Below are 24,110 nucleotides of genomic sequence, written 5' to 3'. Positions count from 1 at the left end.
AGCTCTGAGACATCATGAGGCAGAACATGCAACAGTGCAGACACAAGTTGGCCCCTCCAGGAGAGACGGTAACTCACCCGGGCATATTTGGAGGAATACGGGTCTTCAAACAGTGCCCATATTTTGGGCTGCCAGGTTTTCCACCAGCCAGCTTTCCTCGCGTCCTCCTGCATGCACAGTCTTTTCAAGTCCCCATCCGCACCGCCAAGCGCCGGGTCGTCGTCCGGCGCGTCCGGTTCTGGAGTCTCGAAGCTGTCCAGCGCCTCCTCCGCATCCCGATGCTGCCGGTAATTCATCCAGCAACACGCCTCTACGTCCGTCTCATCGATGCCCCAGAAGGCCAGCTCCTCTTCGAACAGGGGGCCACACACATCGTTGGGACAGTGCAACTTCCCGGTGCGGTAATAGTTGAGGATGAAGGAAAACACTGACGGGTGGCGGTCGAAGAAGAACTCGTCTAATTTGGGGTCGTAGTCGAAGTTGCTGAACGCGTCCGGCTCGGTGAGCCACGATAAGCGGGTACCGGGCAACGTTTTTAGGGTGCTCCGGTAGGTCTCATGCCGCACCCCCCCGCAGTTTATCACGATTTTCTCGCTTTCCGACGGACAAGTCATGTCTGCGCTGTAACATGCTTTGTTGGACGACTTGTTCCCACCCTTGCGCCCTTTGAAAGAGGATACACACACCGAACTGAGCATAGAGGACCGGGGGGGAGGGAGAGGATGAGAGAAACCGAAGGGAGGAGGTAGGAGGAGTCTGAGGAGTCTGCGGGGAGAGAAAAAGGGCAGAAATTTTAGCAGAAGGGAGACATAGATGTGGATTATCAACATTGCAATACAAACGAAGAACCACACGCTAACACCAGCTGTATGTACAATCATTCACTTGATAATCAGCGGATGGAGGGGCACAGAATGACCTTGTGCAGGTGCGGTGGGCTACAGGAAGGGGTGAGGGGGGAGTGGCATGAAAATGAAGGCTGGCAAAGTTGCTTTTAACACATCCTGGCGCACAAAGATGCCTTCAACTTATTTAGTGCAACAAAACAGGTGGTTTGGAGCACATTCATGAGTCAGCATCCTCACAGGCTGATTTGTTGACACCCCAGTGATGAGAAGATGCCCTATAGTCTAGTGATGGGACGAGGGTCCCGGCACTGTTACACCCCTTATTCCCTCCACTGAGCTATTATTCCAAGCATCATTGTGTGCTCTGCTCGAGCTGACAATCTCTGAATTGATCTGGTCGATGCTCAGGTCAGTGTCCATTCACAATCCTTTCCCTAATTAGGCTGCTGTAAGTCTTGTGAGACACCCCCCCCCCCCCCCCCCCCCCCCCCCCCCCCCACACACACATATCACTCCCCACCTGCAACAGCCCTGCTCTTTTCCTTGCCCAGGCTGCCAACAGTGTGTGAGGAGGGGGGAGAGAGTGACAGAAAGATGGGAGAAAACTGGGGATCCATCTCCCCTCTTCTTTCCCCCTTCACTGAGAATGCCTCTCTGACGTAGGGTGGCGCAGCACCGTGTGTGTGTGTTTGTGAGTGTGTTAATTGCCTCCCGAGAGTGTGGTGTCCGTACTAATGTTAGATCTCCTCAATCAGCCTATGTGCGTGCTACACACACTGCTGCAGCCCCCTCCGACCGCACTGAGATTCATGCGATGCACAATTATGTCAATGCTCCCTCTGCCACTTCTCCCATGCACTGTGTGTGTGTGTGTACGGTGTGTTAAGACATGCAGAGGGTGAGAGAGAGAGAGAGAGAGAGAGTTAAAGAGGGGGGAGGCTGGGAGAAGGAGGAGGAGGCCATTAATCAGATTTTTTTACGGAAGAATCGAAGAGGACAGAACAATGAGGAAAACAAAGGGGGAGAAAAGAGAGAGAGGGGATGTGGAGGGAAAAGGGGGACAGAAAGTGAATGCAGCACACTCATACAGTGAACAGCTCATGTAATATTGTCTCTTCCCTATTAATGGAAGAAGGGGGTTGAAGAGCGAGTGTATGGGGGGAGGTGGAAGAGCATCGAAAAGGAGAGTGCACTATAAAAGTGAATGAATTCTGCTGCAGTAAAAAGCCAGAGTTATTTGCTCTCCCTCTCTCTCCCTCTCTCTCTCTCCCTCTCTCTCCTTCTCCCAGCGAGGTCAGATTATTCGCCCGCAAGCTGCCTCTCCATCATGGGGGGGGGGCTCACGATGCTTCAGAAAAGACACACGTTCACAGCAGAAAGAAAAAGCCCATACGTGCACTGTATCTATGTTATTAACCTTTTCCTCTATTCAAAGAAATGCACCACTCTCCTCCTCCTCTTCCTCCTCCTCGTCCTCCCCCCTCCGCTCCTCTCCTGTGAGCTCTCACTGGCCCTCCCCCTCTCCCTCCTACTACTCTCTCTCTGCCTCACTTTCTCTCCCTCATTCGCTCTCACATTCCGCATAAAGGGATCACATTTCATTGAAGGAGGAGAATCGGGGCTTCATTTCTTCCTCCTCTTCCTCCTCTCACAACACGGTCTTATTCCTATCCAGTGCCCCCCTCCCTACACTTACACACACACACACACACACACACCTCTCTCTCATTCTTTCTCTTCACTTGGGCTCTTTCTGTCCTCCCTCCTTATTGCATTTTACTCTGATGCATCTTTCTTCCATTTCTGCCTCCTTGTCCCATCGCCATGTCCCATTCTTTCTCCTTCCCAAAGTAGGCGTCCCGCACTTTGGGTCAACTCTCTCCTCCTCTTTCCCCCTCAGACTACTTGCTTGCTGTGTAGGACACTGCAGTCTTTCTTTCATACTCACTTTTTATTAGTGTTTACTCTGTTGTTTTTTCATTTCACTGCACTTTTTAATCTGCAGAAACAACTTTTGGTTCGTGGAAAAGTTTGCTTTCTCTCTTTTCTCTTCAGAGCTTGCACTGACATTTACTTTCTTTGTTTTGCTGATTTTATTTAGACTTTGTTTTTGGTATGAAATTTGTGCTTTTTTCCATTTTTGAAGAACCTGGAAAAAGACTTAACAACACTCAGGTAAGAACTGCTAAGACAAAGGCTATTGCATGAGTATGCAGTCAGAGTTTGGAAATGTAAGGCACAAATCTTGTGCACAGTTAACAAAAATCAAAATGTATGCATCTTGTGTGTTTCTCTCTGCAGTGTTAACTGCAGGAGCATCAAATCTGCTTGCTTGACTCATGAGTTTGAGTTGTACTGCATCATTCTGCCAAAGTAGTTTAGTCTGCATCTCTGTAGCTGAAAACTCTAAAAATAAAGGGAAATCAGGACTAAGTTAATTGAGTAATAACTTGCAGTGACACATAAAACCAAACAGTTTGGAAGTGAGTTCAGGCAGGGAGAGTGTAAAAAGATCTTTGTCGAGAGTCAGCTTTGTCCTGGCGGGCTCTCCAGCAGGGACTGCTTGTGTTGTGGGATGGATTATATTTCAGCACCATGGACAGCGGTGCTTTCTCTCTCTGGGACAAACTCCCTCTAACAGGATGCTAAACTTTGCAGAAGCAGCTCTTATGATCTCACTGTGAAACTTTTCATCCCTTAGATGATGATTTCTTTCTCTTCACTGTGTAACTCTGCGACTTCTACTTCATAGGCAGCTGTGTCTTATTGGTGAACTGCTGAATATTTTATACACGGACAGCCACAAGTCTGTAACTGTGGCTAAGTGCCTTTTTGTTCACTCTGACTCATGTGTGGTGAGCTTATTGATTTTGAAATTTTACTTAAGTATTCTTTTATGCATTAAATCAAGTTTGGAGGTCAATTGGGAAGGGGTGCTGTTAGGGTCTTCCCACCGTTCCTCAGAACTAATGACACAGTTAGGTTTTACAGTTTTGAAGTTCGAGTGAAAGTAGGACTAATGAGTTCAGGGCATGTGACTTCAAAGCTTCCTAGTTGCATTTCAGGCGAATTTCCGCAGTTTGTGGGTTTCAGCTTAAAATGGGGGAGGTAAGCACATCTCTTTAAGAGCCAGCCTCAGCAAAAAAAAAAAAAAAAAAAAGCACTAGAGCACGGGGGGGGGGGGGTGTAGCATGAGGAGGAGAGATGTGGAGGGGGGAACTGAAGCTACAGAAGGTGAGCGTCGGCCATAAAATGGAGGAAGATCCAGTGGAGATGAAAAAAAAAACGCAGAGGTGAGAAGGAAGGCAGAAAGCATGAGGAAGAGGCTAAAAACTGAGTGGGAAGCGGGAGGAGGGGGGAGGCAGAGGAGCAGAGAGGAGAAACAATCTCCTCCACCACCTCTCTTTCGCTCTGCTGCAGCATTTCCTGCCTTGGCCACCATGTCCTGCGCCACCCTGCTACTACTGCCTCACCACTGCACACACACGCACAAGGGGAAGGAAAGCGGGAGGGAGGGGGCACGGAGGGAGACGCACACACGCACACTCTCACCTGGCTGCAACAAACAGGCTAAGAAATGCGAAGAAATGAGGCTCAATCATTAGGAAGCTTTATGGAGAGGAGATGATTTCTGCAGTGAGCTGATAGGTAGAAAGAATGGGGCAGAGAGAGAGAGAGAGCGTGTGCACGAAGGTTCGTGCACGAAGGCTGCACTGACGCTAATATATATTAGCAGAAACACTGCAGCAAGAGGGGGAGGGAGCACAGGATTATGGGATGCATTGACTGTGAGGTACCAGCAGCAGTAACCGGGGGGAGGGGAGGAGAGCACACACTAGAGAGAGAGAGGGGAAGAGAGAGGGAGACAAGCAAGGGAGAAATTTGGAGGAGTGCTGACTATGCGGAACAGACCCAGCAGTTGGCAGAAAAAGCAAAAACCTTTACCAATCACAGAGGGGTAGAGGGGGAGACATGGGGGAGTGAGATGAGATGGACAAGGAGAGAAAAGGATGCAAAGAGTAGGGGGGAGAGGTGGGTATGGTGGAGGAGATAGAGAGAGGAGAGGAGACTGTGAGATCGTGGAGAAAATGGAAAAGGGAAAACCTGAGGGAGAAAAGGTAAAGGTGTGTTTGTGTGGCGGGGGGGGGGGGGGGTGTCCTGAATACCAATAACAGGAAGGGAAACAGTGGTGAGATTGAGGGAGAGGAGGAGAGGAAGGAAAACAAGTGTAGGGAGGTAAAATAGACATACAGTTGTGTTGAGTGGCAAATGTACCACTGGGGAAGAAGGAGGGCTTTGCAGGCAAGTGTGTAATCTATGTTAGCACGTGTGTGTGCATGTGTGTGCATGTGTGTGCGTGTGTGTGAGAGAGAGAGAGAGAGAGAGAGAGAGAGAGAGAGAGAGAGAGAGAGAGAGAGAGAGAGAGAGAGAGAGAGAGAGAGAGAGAGAGACAGAGAGAGAGACAGGGAGAGAGATAGCATGAATTACGTATGTGTTTCTGGTGCGCAGCCATTTTTTTCCCACCCGCTACCTCATCAAAGGATGTAACCACAAGGCTTCACACTGTTCCACCCATATCACCTCCCTCCCTCCCTCCTTTCCTCATTCCTCTCCCCCCTCTTCTCTTCCTTATCTCCCTCTCCTCTCCTCTCGAATACACTCCCCAGTGTTGAGGAGACCCCAACAGGAGAAAGCGAGGGACTGCAGCACGGTGAAAGCACTGCGGTCACCTCCCCTTTTAGTGCGGTGTCACACCACACAGTGTCCTCTCCCCCCTCGAATTGTCATTGCACCTCAAGGTGTAACCATGCCAGGAGAGAAGGAGCCAGATAAGGTGTGTGCACTGCAAGGACAGTAGTGACGAGAGGAGGGTGGCGGATGAATAAGAATGAAAATGATATGGATATCATGAATGGACAAAGGAGGGAAAAAAAAACAGGGTGCGTATGCAGAGAAAAGCAGAGAGCTCCGAGACAGCTAATGTACACAGAGGAGAAAAAGACAAGGTATTTCTCATCATAATAAAGCTCACCAGCGGCCAATTCCCAAAACATGAATTAAATAGTCAATCAATTAAGGAAGCAGAGAGGAAATGGCCAGTCTACCAGAGGCAGCTCCTCTACTCAGCAACACCAGCGTGGAGATCTCCGGGGGCTGACCAATCCACACATACTGCAGCAACAACACCCCCTCGGGGGTCTTCAGCCTCGTGCATATTGGTCAATCAACTCCCCCCCTAACCCACCCCCAGAAGCCACTGCTGCTGCTCTCTTGCCACGATCCCCTCCAGCCCACTTTTTATGAGCAGAAAAAAAAGAATCATGTGCTCCTGGTTTTCTCCTTTTAGCTGGCTGAGGATGATTAATACATAAGGCCATTTTCAGGAATAGACTCACAGAAATGAAGCCTGTAATAGAGCTCTGAAAGCTCAGCCAGTGTCCATGACTAAAACCCCTCCTGCCCACAGGAGGATAAACGTTGAGATTTTTGGGATAGATATGCCCACTGGGTGAGACTTGATGTAGGGTGAAGGGAGCGATGGAAGAGTACTAAAGCTCCCTTCAAGCAGCGGTGATTGGTATAGGAGAGGTCAGAAAAGTCCTGAAACAGCACTGAGTGCAGGGAGAGAAAAAAGGCCATGGGATAGTGTGTCGTGTCGGGAAGGAACTCTATTTTTGGTCCTGGATAAATGTGAGCTAATATCCCTCAGTATTCAGCTTCCAAATCTGGTTCTTAAAGAATTTGCATCAGGACCAAATAGCTTTAACCTCCACACCTCCCGACTCTCTCTTAGGTCATTTAAACCTGTCTGCTCCTAATTAATGACGCTGTCCTTCCTGCACGATTAGGACCATTATGATGCAGCGGTGCAGCGGGGGCCAGACAGACAGACAAACAAGACCAGGGAAGAGGTATTACTTCACTGACTCCTGACCTGTGAACTAGCCAGCAATTAGACACAGAGGAGGGGTAGGGAAGCCTCCAATTAGACTCTCAGCAGCCAAGGAGGAGGAAGAGAAGTTGGGTTTCAGTGTGAAAACAAATTGAAGAGGATAGGAGATCAAATGGGATGCGAGGAGGCTGAAAGGTGAGCTCGAGGAGAGCCTCAAGGTCAAGGATAGCAAACACAGAGGGCCTGAAAAGGCCGGCTCAGCTCGAGTTGAAGGACGGGGAGGGAAAGTTCTCTGAAGCTGGTGCGAAGACGCAAGATGAGAGAGAGCATCGTGGTCAAGGAGAGAGGAAGGGTCAGAGGCAAGAACACGCACACACACACCCAGGACACGACAGATGCGTAATTCAATCACAACCTCAAAATAGATTTATCTCCCCCCCTGCTATTGCTTAAACTGCAGCGCCCTCCTTTTTCGTGCCCCATCACTACTCTACCAATCACATCCGCTGACAGCACGCCACCATCTCTGGTGTGTTTTTTTTTTTTTTTTTTGCTAAAATCGAAGGGGTGTTTTCTGGGTTACCCTCAATCTAAAAATAGCGTGTAGATACAGCTGTATTTATAATGCAGGATTGGGGGGGGGTGAGCAAGGAGACAGCAAATGGAGGAAGAGAGGCAGAGTAGGGGAAGAGCACGCTGGAGCCAGTTGGCAGGAAAAGCGAGGCGTGCGCTGGAAAGTGAGGGAAGAACAGGCGTTATGAAGCTAGAGACTTTGTGTGGAATGCAGTGGAATGCAGATGGAGCAAGTTGACGGAGCATAGGTGATGTGGTGGCAGGAGCTGTAGGGGAACAATACCACGTCTAGACGTTTAACTGCCCCCATAGACTTCCTGGATGAGATCTCAGTGACACTATGTCCTTCCTGTGGTCCTGCCGCCCCGCTGCTTTCCCTCCACCTCTTCCTCACACCTTCGTCTCCCCTCCCTCTCTCATGAGTATGTCTGTGTGTCGGCCCTTTCACCCTCATCCTATGGTTCCTTTATTAAACCTCCATTTCAGGCCTTGACACTTACCCAGTGCTGCCACACCGTTGTACCAACACACACACACACATACAAAAACACACACACACACACTGAGGGGGCATGCAAGTAAAACAAATGCATGCATACAAATGCACAAAGCAACACACACATGGACAGAGTTGCTCATGCAGACAGACATAAAATGATGCCGAGAGGAATGCACACACACACACGCACACACACACACACACATACACACATTCCCCTCAGAGGCATGAAACTGCTCTGATCTAGCAGTGTAGATGGGGAAACACCCACCATTTGAGCAATGAGGAATGTCAGGGATTATAAAAATGAACAATTTGTTAAGGCGTCATATCAATGGATCAAAATAACTGACAGCGTTAAAAGTACAATTCTCTTTGTGTCACAGCAGCTAGACATCAGACTAGAAATTCAGAGGTTTGTGATTCCAATTTGAACAATTCTCACAGTCTGATTTCGCCAAATATTGATCAGAACACAAACAGGCTACAGGAGAAAATTCGCAGTTATTGTGGATAAAACGATACTTGTTGAATGTAGGCTAGACGCTGTATTATTATTATTTTTTTCTTTCTTTTTGGAGCTGGCCAATAAATGCTGTTATTAGACGGATAAACGCAGAATAAAGCCACCAAAATACAGACATATACACAGACACGGTTAATACTCACTTGCTTTTGGTTCAGGTTCGTTTCGAGTTCGAGCTTAAAGATCAATCAAAATGTAGTTTTCTTTGTTAGATCGCTCTTTCTTATGATTTCAGAGAGTATCCAGTTTCTCGCAGGCATTCAGTTGATCTTTTTTTTTTCCCACCGATTCTAATAAATCAAAATAGGATCGCGCGCGTCTGTTGCTGAAAATCTCGTTTTGACACCGTTATTGCCGTAATGTTACTTATAGCTTATGGTCATGCTGATGATGGCAAGGGATGAGTCTTTCGGATGAAATGAAGCAGAAGTCCCTCTGAAAACTCGCTTTTTCTCTTTTCTTTTCTTTTTTTTTCCTATTTCCCTCGATTTCAGAGCCCCTCTCCCACCTCTTTGTTATTGCCAAAAATAATTGCCAGCCTTTGTTACAGTGTCTCTACGCTTCCAGGCGCAGGGTGTAGCTACCATTCAGCTCTTCCTCCTCTGTCTCCCCTTTCCAAATGTTTCAATGGAGATGCAGCCTGTAGACACCTCTCTCTTTGCCTTTCCCTCTCTGAGCCTCTCTCTGTTCCTTTGGAGGAGCGTCACCTTCTGCACTATTTTTTTCCTCAGACGATACATGTGGGCGGATTAGAGAACAAGACAGAGGGGTGGGAGGACCCCGGTGAATACAGAGGCTAATTTCTCATATGGCCGCTGAACTTCATAAATACATATGCTGTGAAAAATACGCGCAGCTGAGCTATGAGAGGAAAAGATCGTGTTGATTTATTGGCATCTGTTTAATTGGTTGCTTTTCTCTCTCTCTCTTTCCCCCCCTCTTCCCCACTTAGCCTACATTGGCCACACATGCTCACTCTGCTGGACGGACGCACAAACACCATTTTGTCTACAGGTTCCCAGCCTTGACTCTGGCTTGGCTGACATCAGCAGTCATGTGGTAGCAGAGGAGCAGGTGGGTTATGATATGGCAGAGTCTGGAGTAAGATGTTTCATAATGATAATAAGAAGAGGAGGAAGAGGAGGAGGAGGAGACACTCTTTGCTCTCTATCTATCTTACCTTTTTTAAAAAAAAAAAAAAAAAAAATGTCACTATTTCAATTAAATTCCAGACACGACAAGCCGCAGGAGAAATATCACCAGATTATTTCAGCCTCTTTGGGAACTCTGTAAGGTTAAAACGTGAACGTTAAAACGACTTGTTATTTGGATGCATTTTGCACTGCAGATGCAGTTTTTCCAAGGGCCCCAGTGGCGTGAGCTTCTTTCACTGTACTTCCACAATGATCAGCAATGTTGCTGATGCACTTATGGACAGGAAACTCATCAAACATCGCCTCATAAAAATTACAACAGCCGTAAAAGGGCAAAAGGCTAAGCTCGGGTGCCTGTAGCATTTTTCTCAGACCACAAAATGTTCTCGGAAGAGCAGGGCACAGACAGAACAGGGATGAGTAAGGGAGGCACAGTGAGATGGGACTTTTTAAAGCAGCATTTAGAACGAGTACAAAGAAGAGTGTGTTACTGTGAATCAACTGTTTCAAAAATTAAAAAGGTTTACAGATAAGTGTAGAAACAGATTACATTTGTTACACAAAGCTGAGGCGATTACAGGCAATATTCAGGTCTATAGAGCCTCCAATGCACCTCGCTTGCATGTATTCAGACTGGAGGAAAATCATGTGAATAAAGTCAAACAACGTAAAGGTCAGGCTCCTCGGTGCTAAATACTCCACCTTCTCTCAAAAGACCTACTGTAACTCATAAAACACTAATCTCTTAAGTGAGGCATATGCTTCAGTAATTCTGACACATAAAATGTGGGCGTCGTGTCAGCGGGGAGACTTAATAGCGTGAAGAATACAAACAAGGCGTGGATCCGTAGCTATTCTGGATTCCAGGAGTCCTCGAGCGAGACGTTCAGCCTGTACCTGTTCACTGTAAGCCACTCCGAGCATGAGCAACACTCATATGTAAAACTGTTTCTCTCCATATGTAAGTCTAATATTGAGGCACCTAGTTACAACCAATACCTTCACTATGAGATTTGGAGCTGCTGTCTGTACAATGCATAACTCTTTTCCACACTATATCAGCCCCTGTTCATTTACGACCCCCCCCAAACCCCTGCAGCACCGTCTAGGAGCAGTGAAACACAAGATTTATACAGGTGTTGCACTGAAGAATTTGATAATTCAAGCTGTTAAAGCGGCAGAACCCCGCTGGCAAAGTCTACAGGAGTGTTTATTTAGCATACAGTTTGTTAAAGGTAATAGACCAACAAGACCAACAAGACAATGCTAGCAGCTCTGTAAGACTGTCATTAGGCACTGCTGTGCTACAGGCTAAATGCTAACATCATGCTTACAATACTGTGCTCCACAGGTAATATTTACCAGGGTCACCATCTTAGCTTAGCATGTTAGCATGCTATTATTTCAAGCACTGAACACAAAGAGCTGAGGATGATGGGACTGGCGGTTTTGCAGATATTTTGTTAGAAACCAAAGTATTGGATGATTTGGAATTTGGCTTAATAATGGTGCTAGAAGAACAGTCAGGTGCATGCAAAATCATGCAATATTTTGTGCAATGTGACATATTTTCTTTAATATTACATATTCTTTACCTTTTACTATCAAGCCTATGCATATACAGATTTTTTTAGATCTAGTGTGCAATATTGGAAAACACTGTACTCAATTATTTGACCATTTTTCAATCACCTGTTTTTTGTCTCACCCCCAGCAATATTATTCTTTAATAGGCCATTAATAAAATGTTATCTTATTTTGGGAGATCACCAAAGTTATCTGAATTTGCAAGCTAGGCACCTTGATACTGGGAGCAAATTTCACAGCGATCCACCTAATAGTTGTTAAGACCTTTCACTCAGCAACCTGCTGGTGGCTCTGGAGAAAAAGCCAGGAAGTCATTAAAGTCATGAGGATTGGCAAAATTTCCTGCCAATTTATCCCATTGTAGTAGAAATATTTCAGTCTGGAGCACAGCGGTGGATCCACCAACCTTTAGACTAACACTGCCTTCCATAGAGCCATGCTGCTAGCGTGGCGAAAAATGGATTAGCTATGAATTTATTTAGTAAGAACTCCATGTTATATCGCTCATCAATCACAGTCAATTTATGGCAAAGCTCAGTATCAGCTGATAATTAAGATACAGCATTTGCATGTTCAGTTGACAATGTCCAATAACAACAAGCCTGTCAATCACCCCTCGTCTGCATCAAACTAAAAGTGATTGCACCTTCAGCGTCACCAGACCAGAACAGATGAGCAGGACGTCATCCACAGAAAGTAGCTGACAGTGTTTCTTCATCAACCCGCATAAATACTGAATGTTCATCCTAAGAGCGAGCAATAGGCAACACACACACATCCGCAGTCCGTCTCTTGGCGGCAGCATAGTGCAGCTCATGCATAAGGAAGCAGTGAGCAGCAGACCTGAGGAGACATTGTGTGGTCGCAAGAAGATTCTCACGCACTGACGGAGAAAAAAAGAGCACATCTGTCTCACCAGTTCACCACAATTGCCGGTTACTGTTTGTCTCATTATTACATGTGTAGGCAAAAAAACATTGTATATATCATACAAATGAAAAAGGATTGCAAGGAACAAGAAACAGCCTGTAGCAGATACTGTACAGATGGCGACTGTACTGTGGGGTAAACACAAAGGGTTGCTGGCCTTGAGGATGCAAAGACTGACTGACAATGAGAAACTGGTGGTTCAATAATCTGTATTGATGTTGTCCATCACCAATCCAGAAACAGTGTCCAGTGACTTGGTGGACAGAAATGAAAAATGCCGCTTTAGAGATGAAACCCAGAGCGATGTTCACGTCTGTAACATAGTTTATGCTCAGTGGAAGGCGGTCACACGGGGGATATGAAATTGGTTTTGGTATGAGAACGATATAAGACACACAAATCAAGCTCTGCAGAGCTGCTGGTTCAACGCTGCACGTGTAAAACCCACAGACCACACAACAAATGTTAGCAGTGACAATGTGCAGTAGTATGGAAGACTGTTAGCTACGTTTTATTGAATTGTTAGCAACAGCAGAAATGCCTCCAATCCCATCATAAGATTTGTTAAACCAGTGGACGCAGTGCCATGTTATTTCCAGCAAACCAGTCTCTACAGAGGCTCTATGGTCTCTGCAAATCAGTATCTAATTACCTGACTAATTCAAGAATTAAGAATTATTATCGTGAGATTGTAACCAAAACATTGGTTATCTTTTCAGCTGTAATCAGATCAGTTTTATACAAACAGTGATATCATATAAAATCATAATAGACCTGAAAATCATTATGAAGGCATTGGATGGAATAATCTTTTGGGCTCGTTTAAGCAAAGATTAAATTAGCCATCAATGTCTAATTGAGTAGAGGCGTCCTGTTCTGCTCGCCTGTGAGCCATCACAGCGTGGAGCCACACAGGAAGCACAGGGACGGATGGAGCTGTGGATGAATGATGCCTGCAACACTCATGACCAGGCAGCCTCAGAAATTCTGCACAATTTCTAAGAAATCGCATGTCTTAACAATAAAGTCATGTTTTCGACAAAAGTTCTCTCCGGTTATGACTCATTTTTCTGGCAGTCTGAATTTTTAATGTTTGATTACTGTGTGCTGTTGTCCTGATTTCCTGGTAATAGTTGCTAAGCAGGTGTAAAATTTTGAGAGACAGAGCAAAACACATCTGGGACATGTCAAACAGGACGTCCCTGGCAGCAGCCTCATCTGCTGTTTTTTCTTCTGAGCAGTTTCTCATGTTGCATAAAGGTCAGATAACTTTTCTAAAGGCTATAGCAAATGAAATGAAGTGTATTGACTGAAAAGTTTGCTTGCATTAAACATTTAACCCATCCCCATTCATAACCTTTGCTTTCCTAATACTTATTCAGCCATTTTTGATTGCTACGGTTTCTTAGTCTCTATGCAAAATGTTGAGCCACAATTCTATTTTTCATTCGTAAACAACCTATGAGTTGTAAATGAAAGGACGATTGATCCCTAAATAATGCTGAAATTCAAGGCCGTCAAGGTTTGTGGCAAACAACTTCCATAATAAACCCAGTTTGCAGTTTATTACGTCCATCTAGCTAAAGCTAATGCAGTATCATTCATGAGTCCATCAGTATATCCTAAATACTTAATTCAACTTTTCTGCTGGATTGCATTGCATTGCACTGTACAGTCTCCCCTCACAGAGAATGCTGACATGCATATTAGTATTGCAGTTTTCAGTCCTGGTTTTGGTCTTATTTAGGATATGATGGACCTGGAGAGGTTCCCTTTCATAAAAACAGTGAGCTGGTGAGGAGTTTTAGAAGTAGTAGTAACGATACATGTTTTATTTATTTTTATTTATTTTACTCTTTAAAACACACGACTTGTAAGGCAAGCAGGGAACCAAACTAGTCATCAAAGATCTAAAAACAAAAAAAAAAAGGATATATAAATTTTTATATAACACTGTAATGAAATGCAAGAACAAAATGTTGGCAACGCCTTGTGTGAGAGCGAACGAATGATTTTGAGCTCTCAAGAGCACTCCAGTGAGGAAATTGGATGTTGCGTGATTTGGACACCTGCCTCCGTCTGCTGGGAATAAGATATTGGGAAATGATGTCTGGAAATATTTAAAGAGGAAACGACTGATAGGATCCGTGTAAATAAAGGCTCCGTGCTCTCAGACATTTTTAAATGCTTTGAATCAACTTCACGGACGTTTACGAGGCTGTAGGTTGTGGTGCTGTTGAATATTTTGCATTATTTTTAATATTTAGCCCACCCTTATCAAGTATGTTTACGTGTACATTTGTGGTATCCTGGTTCTGAGTTTTATCCTGGTTTTGATCTTATTTGGGATAAGAAATCTGGTAATTCTCTGTATAAATGACTGGAAGAGTATCCAGGTTTATGATGGCCTGTATGCAGCTGTGTATCCCACACACATACACACTCACTACTGATGATGAAGGGGTTGTGTAACTGTATTCCTGTCCATGTTATTATGTCCACCCCTTCAGAGTTTGATCCCTGTTAAATGCATCTAAATTCCCGGGAAATGCTCGCTATGCTTTTGTCAAATGTTGGACGACAACAATGAACAGACTGTTGGTGGGCTCTCAGGACTTCCCTGGCACAAGTCTCATCCGGACGCTTATTTCCAGTGAGGTTAATCTGAGCTGTTCCCAGTTCAGCGTTAAGTCAGTCACACAACTAAATTCAACAAATCTTAATGCATCACAAATAGTGATTGTCTTTAACAACAATACATTTCCCATAACAATCACAACAACTCGCCTTCTTCTCATAAACCCAGCCTGAACTGGATGGTGGGTGAGCCTCTTCTTCAGCCTCTGTCCTTAAATGGCTGCTATTAGCTTTCATTATTTATCAGTGTTACAGGGCCCCATTCTCTCTAACTTGTTCGTCCTGGTTAATATCCAGACAAAGAGGCCTCAGCACAGACGAGTGAAGCACAGCATCATCAAAATCATCCTTGGGCTGTTAATTCAGATGACTCTAATTCCCAGTTAATCAGCTGCCTTTTAATTTTGCTGATCATTTTTCAGTTTCCTGGTGAACCTTTCCATTTGATCACACTTTCAACAGAACTCCATGACACACGGTGAAATATCAAGAACCCATCAGCTTTTCAATGACAGCTTTTTCTCACAGAGCTCCTGCGTTCAGTTTAACTCACAGAAAGATTGCATTACACTTGATATACGCTTAATATAATCATTCAATACTTAACCACAAGGGGGAGACATTGCATCAATTCAGAGTGGGCTGAGCATATGAGAAATCCAGGGGGGAGTCTGATTCACGAGCTACACGATGCTACTTTGATCATGAAGGTGAGTACACTACAGAGTATTTCAGCTATAATATAGTATAGAGCTGAGTATTCACATGATATAGTTTAGAGAACATTTTAGATCCGAGATGAAACTGAGAGAAAAGGTGCAATTCTAAATGTGTCTGCCACTTCAGCACCACAGACAGCACCATCACATGTGTATGATCAACACACAGCACTTAGGCCTGATGTTTCATATCGCCTACTGACAGCAGTCACAACACAAGTGCACCAAAATGCCAGTTGTTATGCAGAAAACTACATTTTCAAAAAGTCCTCTATCAGTAGATGAGTGGGCTGCTGCAGTTAAACTTACAGGTTTGCTGTGCTGCTTTTCATTTGCCAGAGGCCTTCACAGCGTCTGACCCAGCTCCATGTAGAGCCTAATTTAGAGCCTGGAGGCTGCACACCAAGGGCGTCGGCTTCATTTCATCAATGTGGGGCACGCTGTGTATCAAACTCCGGCCAGCAAATCACTCCGACACATTGGGGACACACAGGGAGCCTAAATTCTTACTTCATCACCACGATGGAGTCAAAAAAACAAAATTAACACCACGCAAATATTCAGGCATGGATGAAAACACTTAATGTTGAATCTGATTAATGATTAAAACTCAGTTTGGTAGATTCTTTGTAAAAATGCTTTATGATAATATGTAAGTTTAGTAAAAATACATTCGCATTTTAAGCCGAAACAATGAGCAAAGAAAAGCCACCTCTCTCTCTCTCACCTCAACTTGTGCGTTCACTAAACAAATCAAGTTTTCATCCACCCGAGACCTCCAGAATCTGATCAGGCTCCGTAATTTAAGAGCCTGAACTCCTCTGACCAAGGTTTCATTTCTACAACGAGAGGGACGCCTTCTCCATCAAACACGGCCAGCAAATCACACTGACACACTGTGGGCACGAGAGGAACCTAAATCTCTCACTGTAACACCGGAATTGAAGCACAAGACACACATTTCCACAACCTCGCTACGAGAAGCCCAATGAAAAGAAGCCTCAAAGACAAGTCTGATGGAGCTAAAGTGCAGGATCGTCAGAGAAGGCCTGGAGGTGAAAAAGAGCTTTTAAAGGGAAGACTGGACCTGGATGGATTCACAAAGCAGCAGAGCTGTGAGGAGTTTCAGAAACAATAACTGCTCATGTTTTATTCATACTTCTTAAAACACACAGCTTCTACGGCAACCAGGGAACCAAATTATTACAAAGCAACGAGACACCAAACATCTGAAAAACAAAAATCGTTACCATACCATCGGACCACAATGCAAGAACAAAACGCTGCCAGCGCCTTGTGCAATACTGATTCTGAGCTCTCAAGAGCACTCCAGAGAGGAAATCGGATGTTGCATGATTTGAATACCTGCCTCCATCTGCTGGGAAAAACATATTGGGAAATGATGTCCTGTAATATTTGAGGAGGAAATGGCTGAACGGATCAGTGTAAATAAAGGCTCCGAGCTCTGGCAGATGTTTCCATCTCTTTGTGTTTCGCAGCTTGAGATGCTCTCGCAGGACACGTCCGGCTTTGTGTAAGTCTCGCCAAATCAGCAGAAGTAATCTTTCGAAACCTGACATGTTGGATCGGAGGAGCTCCGGCTGCCAAAATCACACCAGTGGACAGCTTGTTTTTTTTCATTGTTATTCTTCATGGTTTGTTTTTGCTGTGATCGAGTTCAACATCTGTTACTTTTAAAAGATCTCCTGATGGTTTTTGTCCTCCAGAGAGAAACCCAAACCTCTGATCATCCACTCGTTTGGCACTTGGCCTCTCTCTCATTCTTCTTATCTGAGGCTCTATTCTTCTGCTTGGCTTTAATCTCTGATTCCCACTGTTTTTTCACCAGCGTGTACAGCCTCATGGTGGCCTGAGCGTCTTGAACCTGGGGGCAACAGTGGAAGAGAGGGTCAGCCCAAGATGCTGTGTTTCACAGAGGCAGCGGCCCTGTCACCTTTTAAAGAAAAAGGAGTGCGGGTAGTGTTTGATGTGTTGACTTACAGATGAATGTTCGCCCTGTTGGACGTCAACGTTGAGTATTTTTTTACAGAGGACTCTCAGCGCGGGTCGACCACTCTAAAAAACAGAGAATAGGGTGAAGCGCTCTGTAGGGTATTTCGGATGCACGTGGTTAGGCAACTTATTGTCGCAGACGTACCTTTGCAGCCTCCTTAAAAGGTTTGTACTTCTGAGTGTCTCGGATTTTCTTTCTTGGATGATCTAAGAGTAAAATCTGAAACGGGAGTTTACGATTGTTTAGAAGATGTTTGGAACGTTGTTTCCGTCCCTGGCAGATGTCACATCCAGCCTACCTTTAAGTCATTGTGTATGGCATGTCCAACCAAGATTCTGCCCTGCAAGATATCAGCAACCTCCCTCTGTACAGTCGCCAAATCCTCTCCTGCGGTGAGGCACACACGGATGAGAAATGATGGTACAATAGCACAAAGAGACTATTTCAACGCAGCTAACAACAGCTCGTTTCAGTGTCTCGTTCCGACTGCTCTCACGACTCACCATTTCTGATGTGCTCTGGTCGGATGCCACTGAAGGCCGTCCTGTAGTCTGTCACCTTCTCTGTGGGTTTGACGTGTTTGTCATAGATGCATTTCCCAAACTGGTTCACGAGGGACACACGAGCCACGATGCTGTCCTCTCCTGCAGGACCGACTCCCACCATCTCACAATCAATGGCCACAGCCCTGGTGAGGCTAACAGTCGGAGAAGGGCAGACAGGGTGATGAGAGGGGACAGTCGTCACTACTATGCAGCCTCACGAAGGAGTTAAAGCTGGGAGAGTTTGTCGAATATATGTCTCTATCTATCTATCTATCTATCTATCTATCTATCTATCTATCTATCTATCTATCTATCTATCTATGATTATAGAGCCACAGCATGCTGTAGTGTTTTTGACTTGTGTGATTTACACTTTCAGATGCAGGAAGACCAACACTTGAACTTATCTCCAACAAGGCATTTTGAAAACAGTCCCTGGCAAAGTTTTATGTCCCTGTGAGTTGATTTTTGAGCTGCTTCAAAATAAAAGAGACCCGGCGGCTGTGCGGAAGGAAGAGGAAACACATTCACCGATCTTTAATGACTGTCTTCACTCACCCCTCAAAGGCATTCTCCTTGACCAGGGCTTTCGTTGGGTCATTGCTCTTCTGGATGCCCTGCTTCTTCCTCATGATCTCTGCTGCCTCTGGTCCCACTGTCGCCTCGATATCGTCAGGGTCTACGTCATCAAACCAAAGGTCCTCTCTACAAAAGCAAAGGACAAGATGAAGTCAGCGGCCGTGGATTTTCTCCACCTAAATATTAGAAGTTAGTGCTGTGTACTTACTCTGTAGGTTTCGTCTCCTCGGGCACAGACTTCTTTTTCTTGGCCGCTTGCTTGGCGTTTGACTTTCCACTGTCCTTTTTCCTTTTTGGAGCACCAGGCTGTTTTGTCTGTGAGACACCTGGAGCCTTCAGGTTCACCTGAGAGTCCCTGGGGACAACGCTGTCAGGAGCTGTTTTGTGCTTCACTTTTTTCCCAGCGTCTGTCTCCCTGGGGCCAACACTTGGTCTGGAAATATTTTTAGAAGAATTTTCTTTAGCCCCCTTTTTTTGAGGAGCACCATGTTGATGTTTCGGTGTCACCGGCTGCTTCTTCTCTGGTTCGCTGGCCTTTAGCATCTGTGGAAAGCAAATGTGTGAACAATCTTCAGAGATGTACAGAAAGTGAGAAAATCATACACACAAATTAAACGTAAACTTGTGGACATGATCAAGCTCTGCTAAAGACAAACCTCTTGGAATAATTTCCAGTTAGCGGAGAACTGCTGAGCATCTTTTGGGGGTAGCGTTTTCTGAGCTTTAGCTGTTTTTTGCTCCTTGTGGTCCTTGTGTTGAGGCTTTTTCTTTCTATACTTCTGTTTCATCCACTGTTTCCTTTTCTTTTTCGCTGTGTTGTATTTCTCTGCGGACATGGGTCGTCGTGTTTTAGCAGGAGAGTCTGTCTTCTTTGCCTTCACCGCTGACATTGTGGCTACTTTCGCTGAAGTATAGTCTATTAGTTGTTTGAAGTCTGTAAAGTCTGTTTCCGTCCTCAGCCACGCTGGTCCGTCAATGCTCCTTCACTTGGTTAACAGCTAGCGTTAAAAAGGTTCCGGTCGATACCGTTTCACCAAGAAATTCTTCTCCGGAGTAAGTTTTCTGTGTAGCCGCAACAACGCAGAGGAATTCTTTGGATATTGTCCTTAACCGCTGAGAAAAATACTCACTAGTGACTTACAATTCAGGCACTCCGAAGCCATGCTGAAATGTGTACTTCCGAGATGTGTAACAGCCAAATGCGTCCGGCAAAACATGGAACCGTAGCATATCTTTAACGTCTAGTTAGTTACTCACTAACATTACGGTGTACACTCAAAACTCATTTCCATTTCAATTTTTCTAATCTATTTTTACGTTCAATAGTTAGAACTTGCTGTTTGTTTTACTTCTTATTACAAATGCGGAACTAACTTAGCGGCAAACAGTTGGTATCGGACCGAATATCATATGGGACAAAATCAAGGAAAGCTAACTAATCGACGATTTTTGACAGCTAGACAGAAATAGTTGCCTGGCAAATGTTGATGGTAACTTAAAAAAGAAAACTTACATTTTGGATAAATACGTCCCGAGGATATCTTGGTAAATATACAAAGCCCAGTTAATATGCGTTGAATGGATAATATCTGGTATGTAACGTGAAGTGCAGCTAACTTTGAGTCTGAAGCTTTGCTCCTTCAATTCTGACACTTTTTCGTCTTATTTTTTTATTTTATTTTTTATTTTTTTCTGTTTTTTTGTTGTGGTTTCAGATCATGGTGGAAAACTCCCCCTCTCCCATGCCTGAGAGAGCCATTTATGGCTTTGTTCTCTTCCTTGGCTCACAGTTTGGCTTCTGTAAGTAAAATGTTATTTCATTCTGCCAATATTAAACATGTCTGATTAAAATAATCAGTCTGCCTTATAGCCCCAGTTTGTGCCTCTCATATATTATTATTGCATCCAAGTCACAGAGCCAAGCATCTATTACTTTCCCTTCCTCTCTCCTCAGTTCTTTATTGCCTGTGGGCATTTACACCAGAGGAGTGGCTTCATTACATAGGACTCACTTACTGGCCTCAAAAGTAAGTTGAAATTTATGATCAGATAGTAGTTATCAATAACATTGTCCCTCTGTTGACTGCTAAATGAAAGTGTGCGCCTCAGGAAATACACTTTGCCTTGTGCAGATATTGGGCCCTTGCTGTGCCGATCTATCTGCTGGTTGCACTGACGATCAGTTGTGTGTTGCTGTTTGGAGTGAACATGAACAACACGGCTCCACTCGACTCCGTGGACAACTTCACAGGTGAGAACGTTGCCTTAGGCTAACTGTGACGTGCTGGTCAGGTGACGATACACCTTAGTGGCAACACTATTATTTGTACCACAAAGGCTACTGATATTAAAACTGCAAAATACTGAGACATTAAGAGGATTTTCTCCTGGAGGTCGAAATTTCCTGATCCTAACACCCTTGAATGTCTCCTTCTTGTCACAGATGTGTACGCTCAAGGCCAGAGGGCAGAGGGCTGCCAGAAGGGGGGAGTACCCAGACTGAGAGATGTTTCCATTAGCGAGGTCAACAAAATGTTCTATTTGTCGCCAAAGCATTAACAAGCAGAAACAGGTTTTAGCTGGAGGCAGAGTAGATGTGAAGCTACTGGGGATTTATCGTGGTGTCACTGTTTACCCTTTGTTTATAAAAGAAGGATCGTTATTTATGTATTTACTCAGGAACATTGTACAGTTGGGGCAAAGATGTATTGAATGAATTTACTTACTCTGATGCTTTAGACATCTGTATAGACAAAATCATGCCCTGAGTGTGGTATTATGTTTTGTGCAATAGCTGCACTTTTGATAACATTATTATATGAAATAAATAAGGTGTGGTATCTTAAGATACAAGATATTCTGTTGTATTTTGAATTTTTAAGGGGAAGAGTCTCACCTCACAATCAACTGTGAGAAATTTAAGAAGAGAATCACAGGTTCTGGAGCAGTTTAGTGCCTACCCCGCCACACCTCTATGTCTCTCATGTAGCGTTGCCCCTTTACACTGATGTGCCTCAGGTTACACCATCTGTAGCTCACAAACATTGCTATGCCCCCACCCTCCCCCTTACCGCTCTCCGATGCTCTCCTGTCCGCTCTCATCAGGTGAAATCTGTCCAAAGCAACATCTCTTTGACCTTTAGTCCACCTAAAAGTAATAAACAGCTTTTGGTTTTGATATACTACAATTTTAGTATAGGTTCCCACTTGCCACATTTTCATTTTTACAGCTTGGGGGAAGTCAGTACTGCTTCCTAACCTGTGTGGAGGTTCTCTGTACAGATTAATAACTAACAAATAAGGAAGAGATGTGGACTGCAAGGTCAGAAGGGTTATTGGTAAGCATCATCACAAGTATCTTTACAACACAAGCATATTGAAAGAGGTAAATCTGTAAGCTGTAAACTGTAAATATATAAATGTTGGTAAGTCTGTAGGTATTTGGATGCACTTTCAACGGAAATTACTTAATTACACAATTTCCCCGCGATTTAATGTATTTAAACACAGTTGCATTGGGATGTAGTTTCTACTCCAGTCCACTGCGCGGCGAACGAACGAACAGCTTTATGGACTACCACAGTCTTCGAGAAGAAGACGGTGCTTCCGCGATACTTGCCACCGCTCACGGGGGCTTTCATTCAGTGATATTTGATTCAAACGTTCCGCGGTGGTAAACAAATGGCCTTCGCTCTGCCGGTGTGGCTCGCGGTGCAGGAGGAGCTCTTCGGACACAGCCGGGTGGACTGCGGTGCTCCGAGCTGCTTCGACGAGTTCGACGACGAAGCTTTATTCCAGATTTTCCATCTCACCAAACCATGCATCGCTTTTATCACAGACTCCGTCCGTGTCCGCATGAAGAAAGTCGCTTTGAAGAAACCTGCGCTGTCAGTGGACGCGATGGTCATGGTGTCCCTGAACTATTTCGCACACGGTCTCTCCTCCGCTTCCGTTCAGCAGAGAGTCGGGCTGAAGCTGACCGACTGCCCCGCGGTCATCAGCACCGTGTCCGGGGTCATCGCAGGAATGTGCGATCAATTCATCTCATTCCCACAAGTCGAGGAAACCAAAGCCAGAGTCGCCTCAACCATAGAGACCTTCTGTGGGATCCCTAACGTGCTGGGCGTCCTGGCTCCAGCTCACTTCAAGATCAGAGCTTCTCCCTACGAGAAGAACTCTTTTAGGTCTTTTGTCAACACTCTGGGTTACACATCTGTCGTGAGCCAGATGATATGCGACTCCGACGGCAACATACTGAGTGTAGAGAAGTGTTGTGTGGGCAGCACGTTTGAGCAGGAAATGTGGGACTCCTCGTTCAAAGGAAGGGAGATGGAGGAGGAACTGCACGGATCATATTGGGTTATTGGTAAGATCACACATACATATAAACAGAGAGAAAGGGGAGTGGGTGGGATGGATTGGTCATGGGCATAAATGAGAATGGTGACCTTCATAACTTCAACCATGCCATCCTTTTGGTAGGTGTACAGATGGGCTGTACCCTTCAAGGCCAGCTTGTAGCCTCCACAGTCCATATTAAGTTTATGTATCTGTATTATTTAAATAAATTACATTACAATCTTAAGGATTAACATTTCAGTTGTGTCTCTCACGTTGTCTTACTCTTGTCTTTCCTTAAGGTGGAAAAGGTTACCAATTGAGCAAACATGTCTTGACCCCTGTGTCAGAACCGGCCAATGACAAGGAGAGCCGCTTCAATGAGGCCCACGCAAAGATCCACAACGTCATGCGGACGACGCTCGGCTCTTTGAAGAGGCGTTTCAGGTGTTTGATGCAACTTGGTTTTGCACAGGAAGGCTCTTTGAACAAGAAGTCCAACATTATCAAGGCCTGCTGTGTCTTGCACAACATCGCTAAGAAGTTCTCCGTCCCTCCCCCACCCATAGCTGGTAAAATTGAGCGTCTGCATCCGGGCAAGCAGCATGTAGTGGGAGTAGACGTCAACCCCGAGGCCCTAAAAGCCAGACAGGAACTCATCAATGCTAACTTCTCTGTTGACTCCAGTAGCAAGGACCCACCAATAAATACAAATACAGGCATCACAGAAGAGGAGGTGTGAGCTGAGTGGGTGTGCTGTCATACTGACATTTTAAAACACAACACTGGAACCAAAACCTGGCTGATAATGATTTCTAGACGAATACACAGTTTGGAGTGAGTTGCTCGCTCTGACCGTTTGACACCAACATGTAAATGTGACGGTGTTCTGGGTTTTTCATGTTGTCTGCAGACTTTTTTAAAACACATTCAGGTATTTTTGTTAATAAAAATATTTTATTTCTTGTACAAATAGAAAATCGTTTTTTTCTATCTTTTTCTTATGTTTTCTCAATGAAGTTGAATACATTCTTCAGTCTTCTGGACGCATCTTTTCCTCACACACTAATAATAATAATAATAACAATAACAATAAAAATAATATACATTTGCACATGAGGAACAAAAATTCAAGTTAAATAAAATCTGAAGTGTGCTATGCATACACAGTAAATACAAACTTGCGTGTTTTTCATGTTTACAGTTTATAACAAAATATAGAAGAAGACTTGAGGATTAATTTTGAATTAATTGCACAGAAGATGGAT

At 44.7% G+C, this 24,110-nt stretch overlaps 4 protein-coding genes across 7 annotated transcripts in view; 2 read left to right on the top strand and 2 right to left on the bottom strand.

Moving 5' to 3' along the window:
• Positions 1–9,207, bottom strand: part of LOC139349304 (voltage-gated potassium channel KCNC1-like) — a 48,556-nt gene extending 39,349 nt beyond the window's left edge. For 2 of the 4 annotated variants that reach the window (XM_070989941.1, XM_070989942.1), the window contains exons 1-2: positions 8,483–9,206; positions 78–765 (exon numbers count right to left, since the gene is read on the bottom strand). In XM_070989941.1, coding sequence (XP_070846042.1) covers positions 78–698 — 621 coding nt within the window. In that variant the 5' untranslated portion in view covers positions 699–765; positions 8,483–9,206. Of the gene's footprint in view, positions 1–77; positions 766–8,482 lie in introns of all 4 variants that reach the window. The other 2 variants (XM_070989940.1, XM_070989943.1) reach the window with 2 other exon arrangements.
• Positions 9,208–16,459: 7,252 nt separating this feature from the next.
• rexo4 (REX4 homolog, 3'-5' exonuclease) lies at positions 16,460–19,707 on the bottom strand. Its single transcript, XM_070990537.1, has 8 exons — positions 19,161–19,707; positions 18,713–19,047; positions 18,484–18,630; positions 17,884–18,077; positions 17,679–17,767; positions 17,525–17,599; positions 17,368–17,442; positions 16,460–17,251 (listed from the first exon to the last, which is right to left on the bottom strand). The coding sequence occupies exons 1-8, from the start codon at positions 19,392–19,394 to the stop codon at positions 17,114–17,116; spliced, it is 1,287 nt and encodes a 428-aa protein (XP_070846638.1). The 5' UTR covers positions 19,395–19,707; the 3' UTR covers positions 16,460–17,113.
• A 205-nt stretch (positions 19,708–19,912) lies between these two features.
• On the top strand, positions 19,913–21,355 carry pigp (phosphatidylinositol glycan anchor biosynthesis, class P). The gene is made up of 5 exons (XM_070990815.1): positions 19,913–20,049; positions 20,220–20,304; positions 20,459–20,531; positions 20,637–20,755; positions 20,948–21,355. The coding sequence occupies exons 2-5, from the start codon at positions 20,223–20,225 to the stop codon at positions 21,061–21,063; spliced, it is 390 nt and encodes a 129-aa protein (XP_070846916.1). The 5' UTR covers positions 19,913–20,049; positions 20,220–20,222; the 3' UTR covers positions 21,064–21,355.
• A 730-nt stretch (positions 21,356–22,085) lies between these two features.
• On the top strand, positions 22,086–24,103 carry LOC139349566 (putative nuclease HARBI1). Its single transcript, XM_070990484.1, has 2 exons — positions 22,086–22,870; positions 23,145–24,103. The coding sequence occupies exons 1-2, from the start codon at positions 22,186–22,188 to the stop codon at positions 23,582–23,584; spliced, it is 1,125 nt and encodes a 374-aa protein (XP_070846585.1). The 5' UTR covers positions 22,086–22,185; the 3' UTR covers positions 23,585–24,103.
• The last annotated feature ends 7 nt before the right edge of the window (positions 24,104–24,110 follow it).

The sequence above is a fragment of the Chaetodon trifascialis genome, chromosome 21, assembly GCF_039877785.1.
Source record: "Chaetodon trifascialis isolate fChaTrf1 chromosome 21, fChaTrf1.hap1, whole genome shotgun sequence".
Taxonomy (NCBI): Eukaryota; Metazoa; Chordata; class Actinopteri; order Chaetodontiformes; family Chaetodontidae; genus Chaetodon; species Chaetodon trifascialis.
Note: the sequence above shows the minus strand (reverse complement) of the source record. Positions and strands in the feature narration are given on the sequence as shown.

What these genes read in the sequence shown, in the direction of transcription:
- rexo4 (XM_070990537.1), bottom strand. Translation starts at nt 19,394, where the DNA reads ATGTCAGCGGTGAAGGCAAAGAAGACAGACTCTCCTGCTAAAACACGA. An exon ending in GAGGAGACGAAACCTACAGA is followed by an intron (nt 18,631 to 18,712) that starts GTAAGTACACAG and finishes TTGCTTTTGTAG; the next exon opens with AGAGGACCTTTGGTTTGATG. An exon ending in CCATACACAATGACTTAAAG is followed by an intron (nt 17,600 to 17,678) that starts GTAGGCTGGATG and finishes CTCCCGTTTCAG; the next exon opens with ATTTTACTCTTAGATCATCC.
- pigp (XM_070990815.1), top strand. Translation starts at nt 20,223, where the DNA reads ATGGTGGAAAACTCCCCCTCTCCCATGCCTGAGAGAGCCATTTATGGC. An exon ending in CTCACTTACTGGCCTCAAAA is followed by an intron (nt 20,532 to 20,636) that starts GTAAGTTGAAAT and finishes TGCCTTGTGCAG; the next exon opens with ATATTGGGCCCTTGCTGTGC. An exon ending in CTCCGTGGACAACTTCACAG is followed by an intron (nt 20,756 to 20,947) that starts GTGAGAACGTTG and finishes TTCTTGTCACAG; the next exon opens with ATGTGTACGCTCAAGGCCAG.
- LOC139349566 (XM_070990484.1), top strand. Translation starts at nt 22,186, where the DNA reads ATGGCCTTCGCTCTGCCGGTGTGGCTCGCGGTGCAGGAGGAGCTCTTC. An exon ending in CGGATCATATTGGGTTATTG is followed by an intron (nt 22,871 to 23,144) that starts GTAAGATCACAC and finishes TCTTTCCTTAAG; the next exon opens with GTGGAAAAGGTTACCAATTG.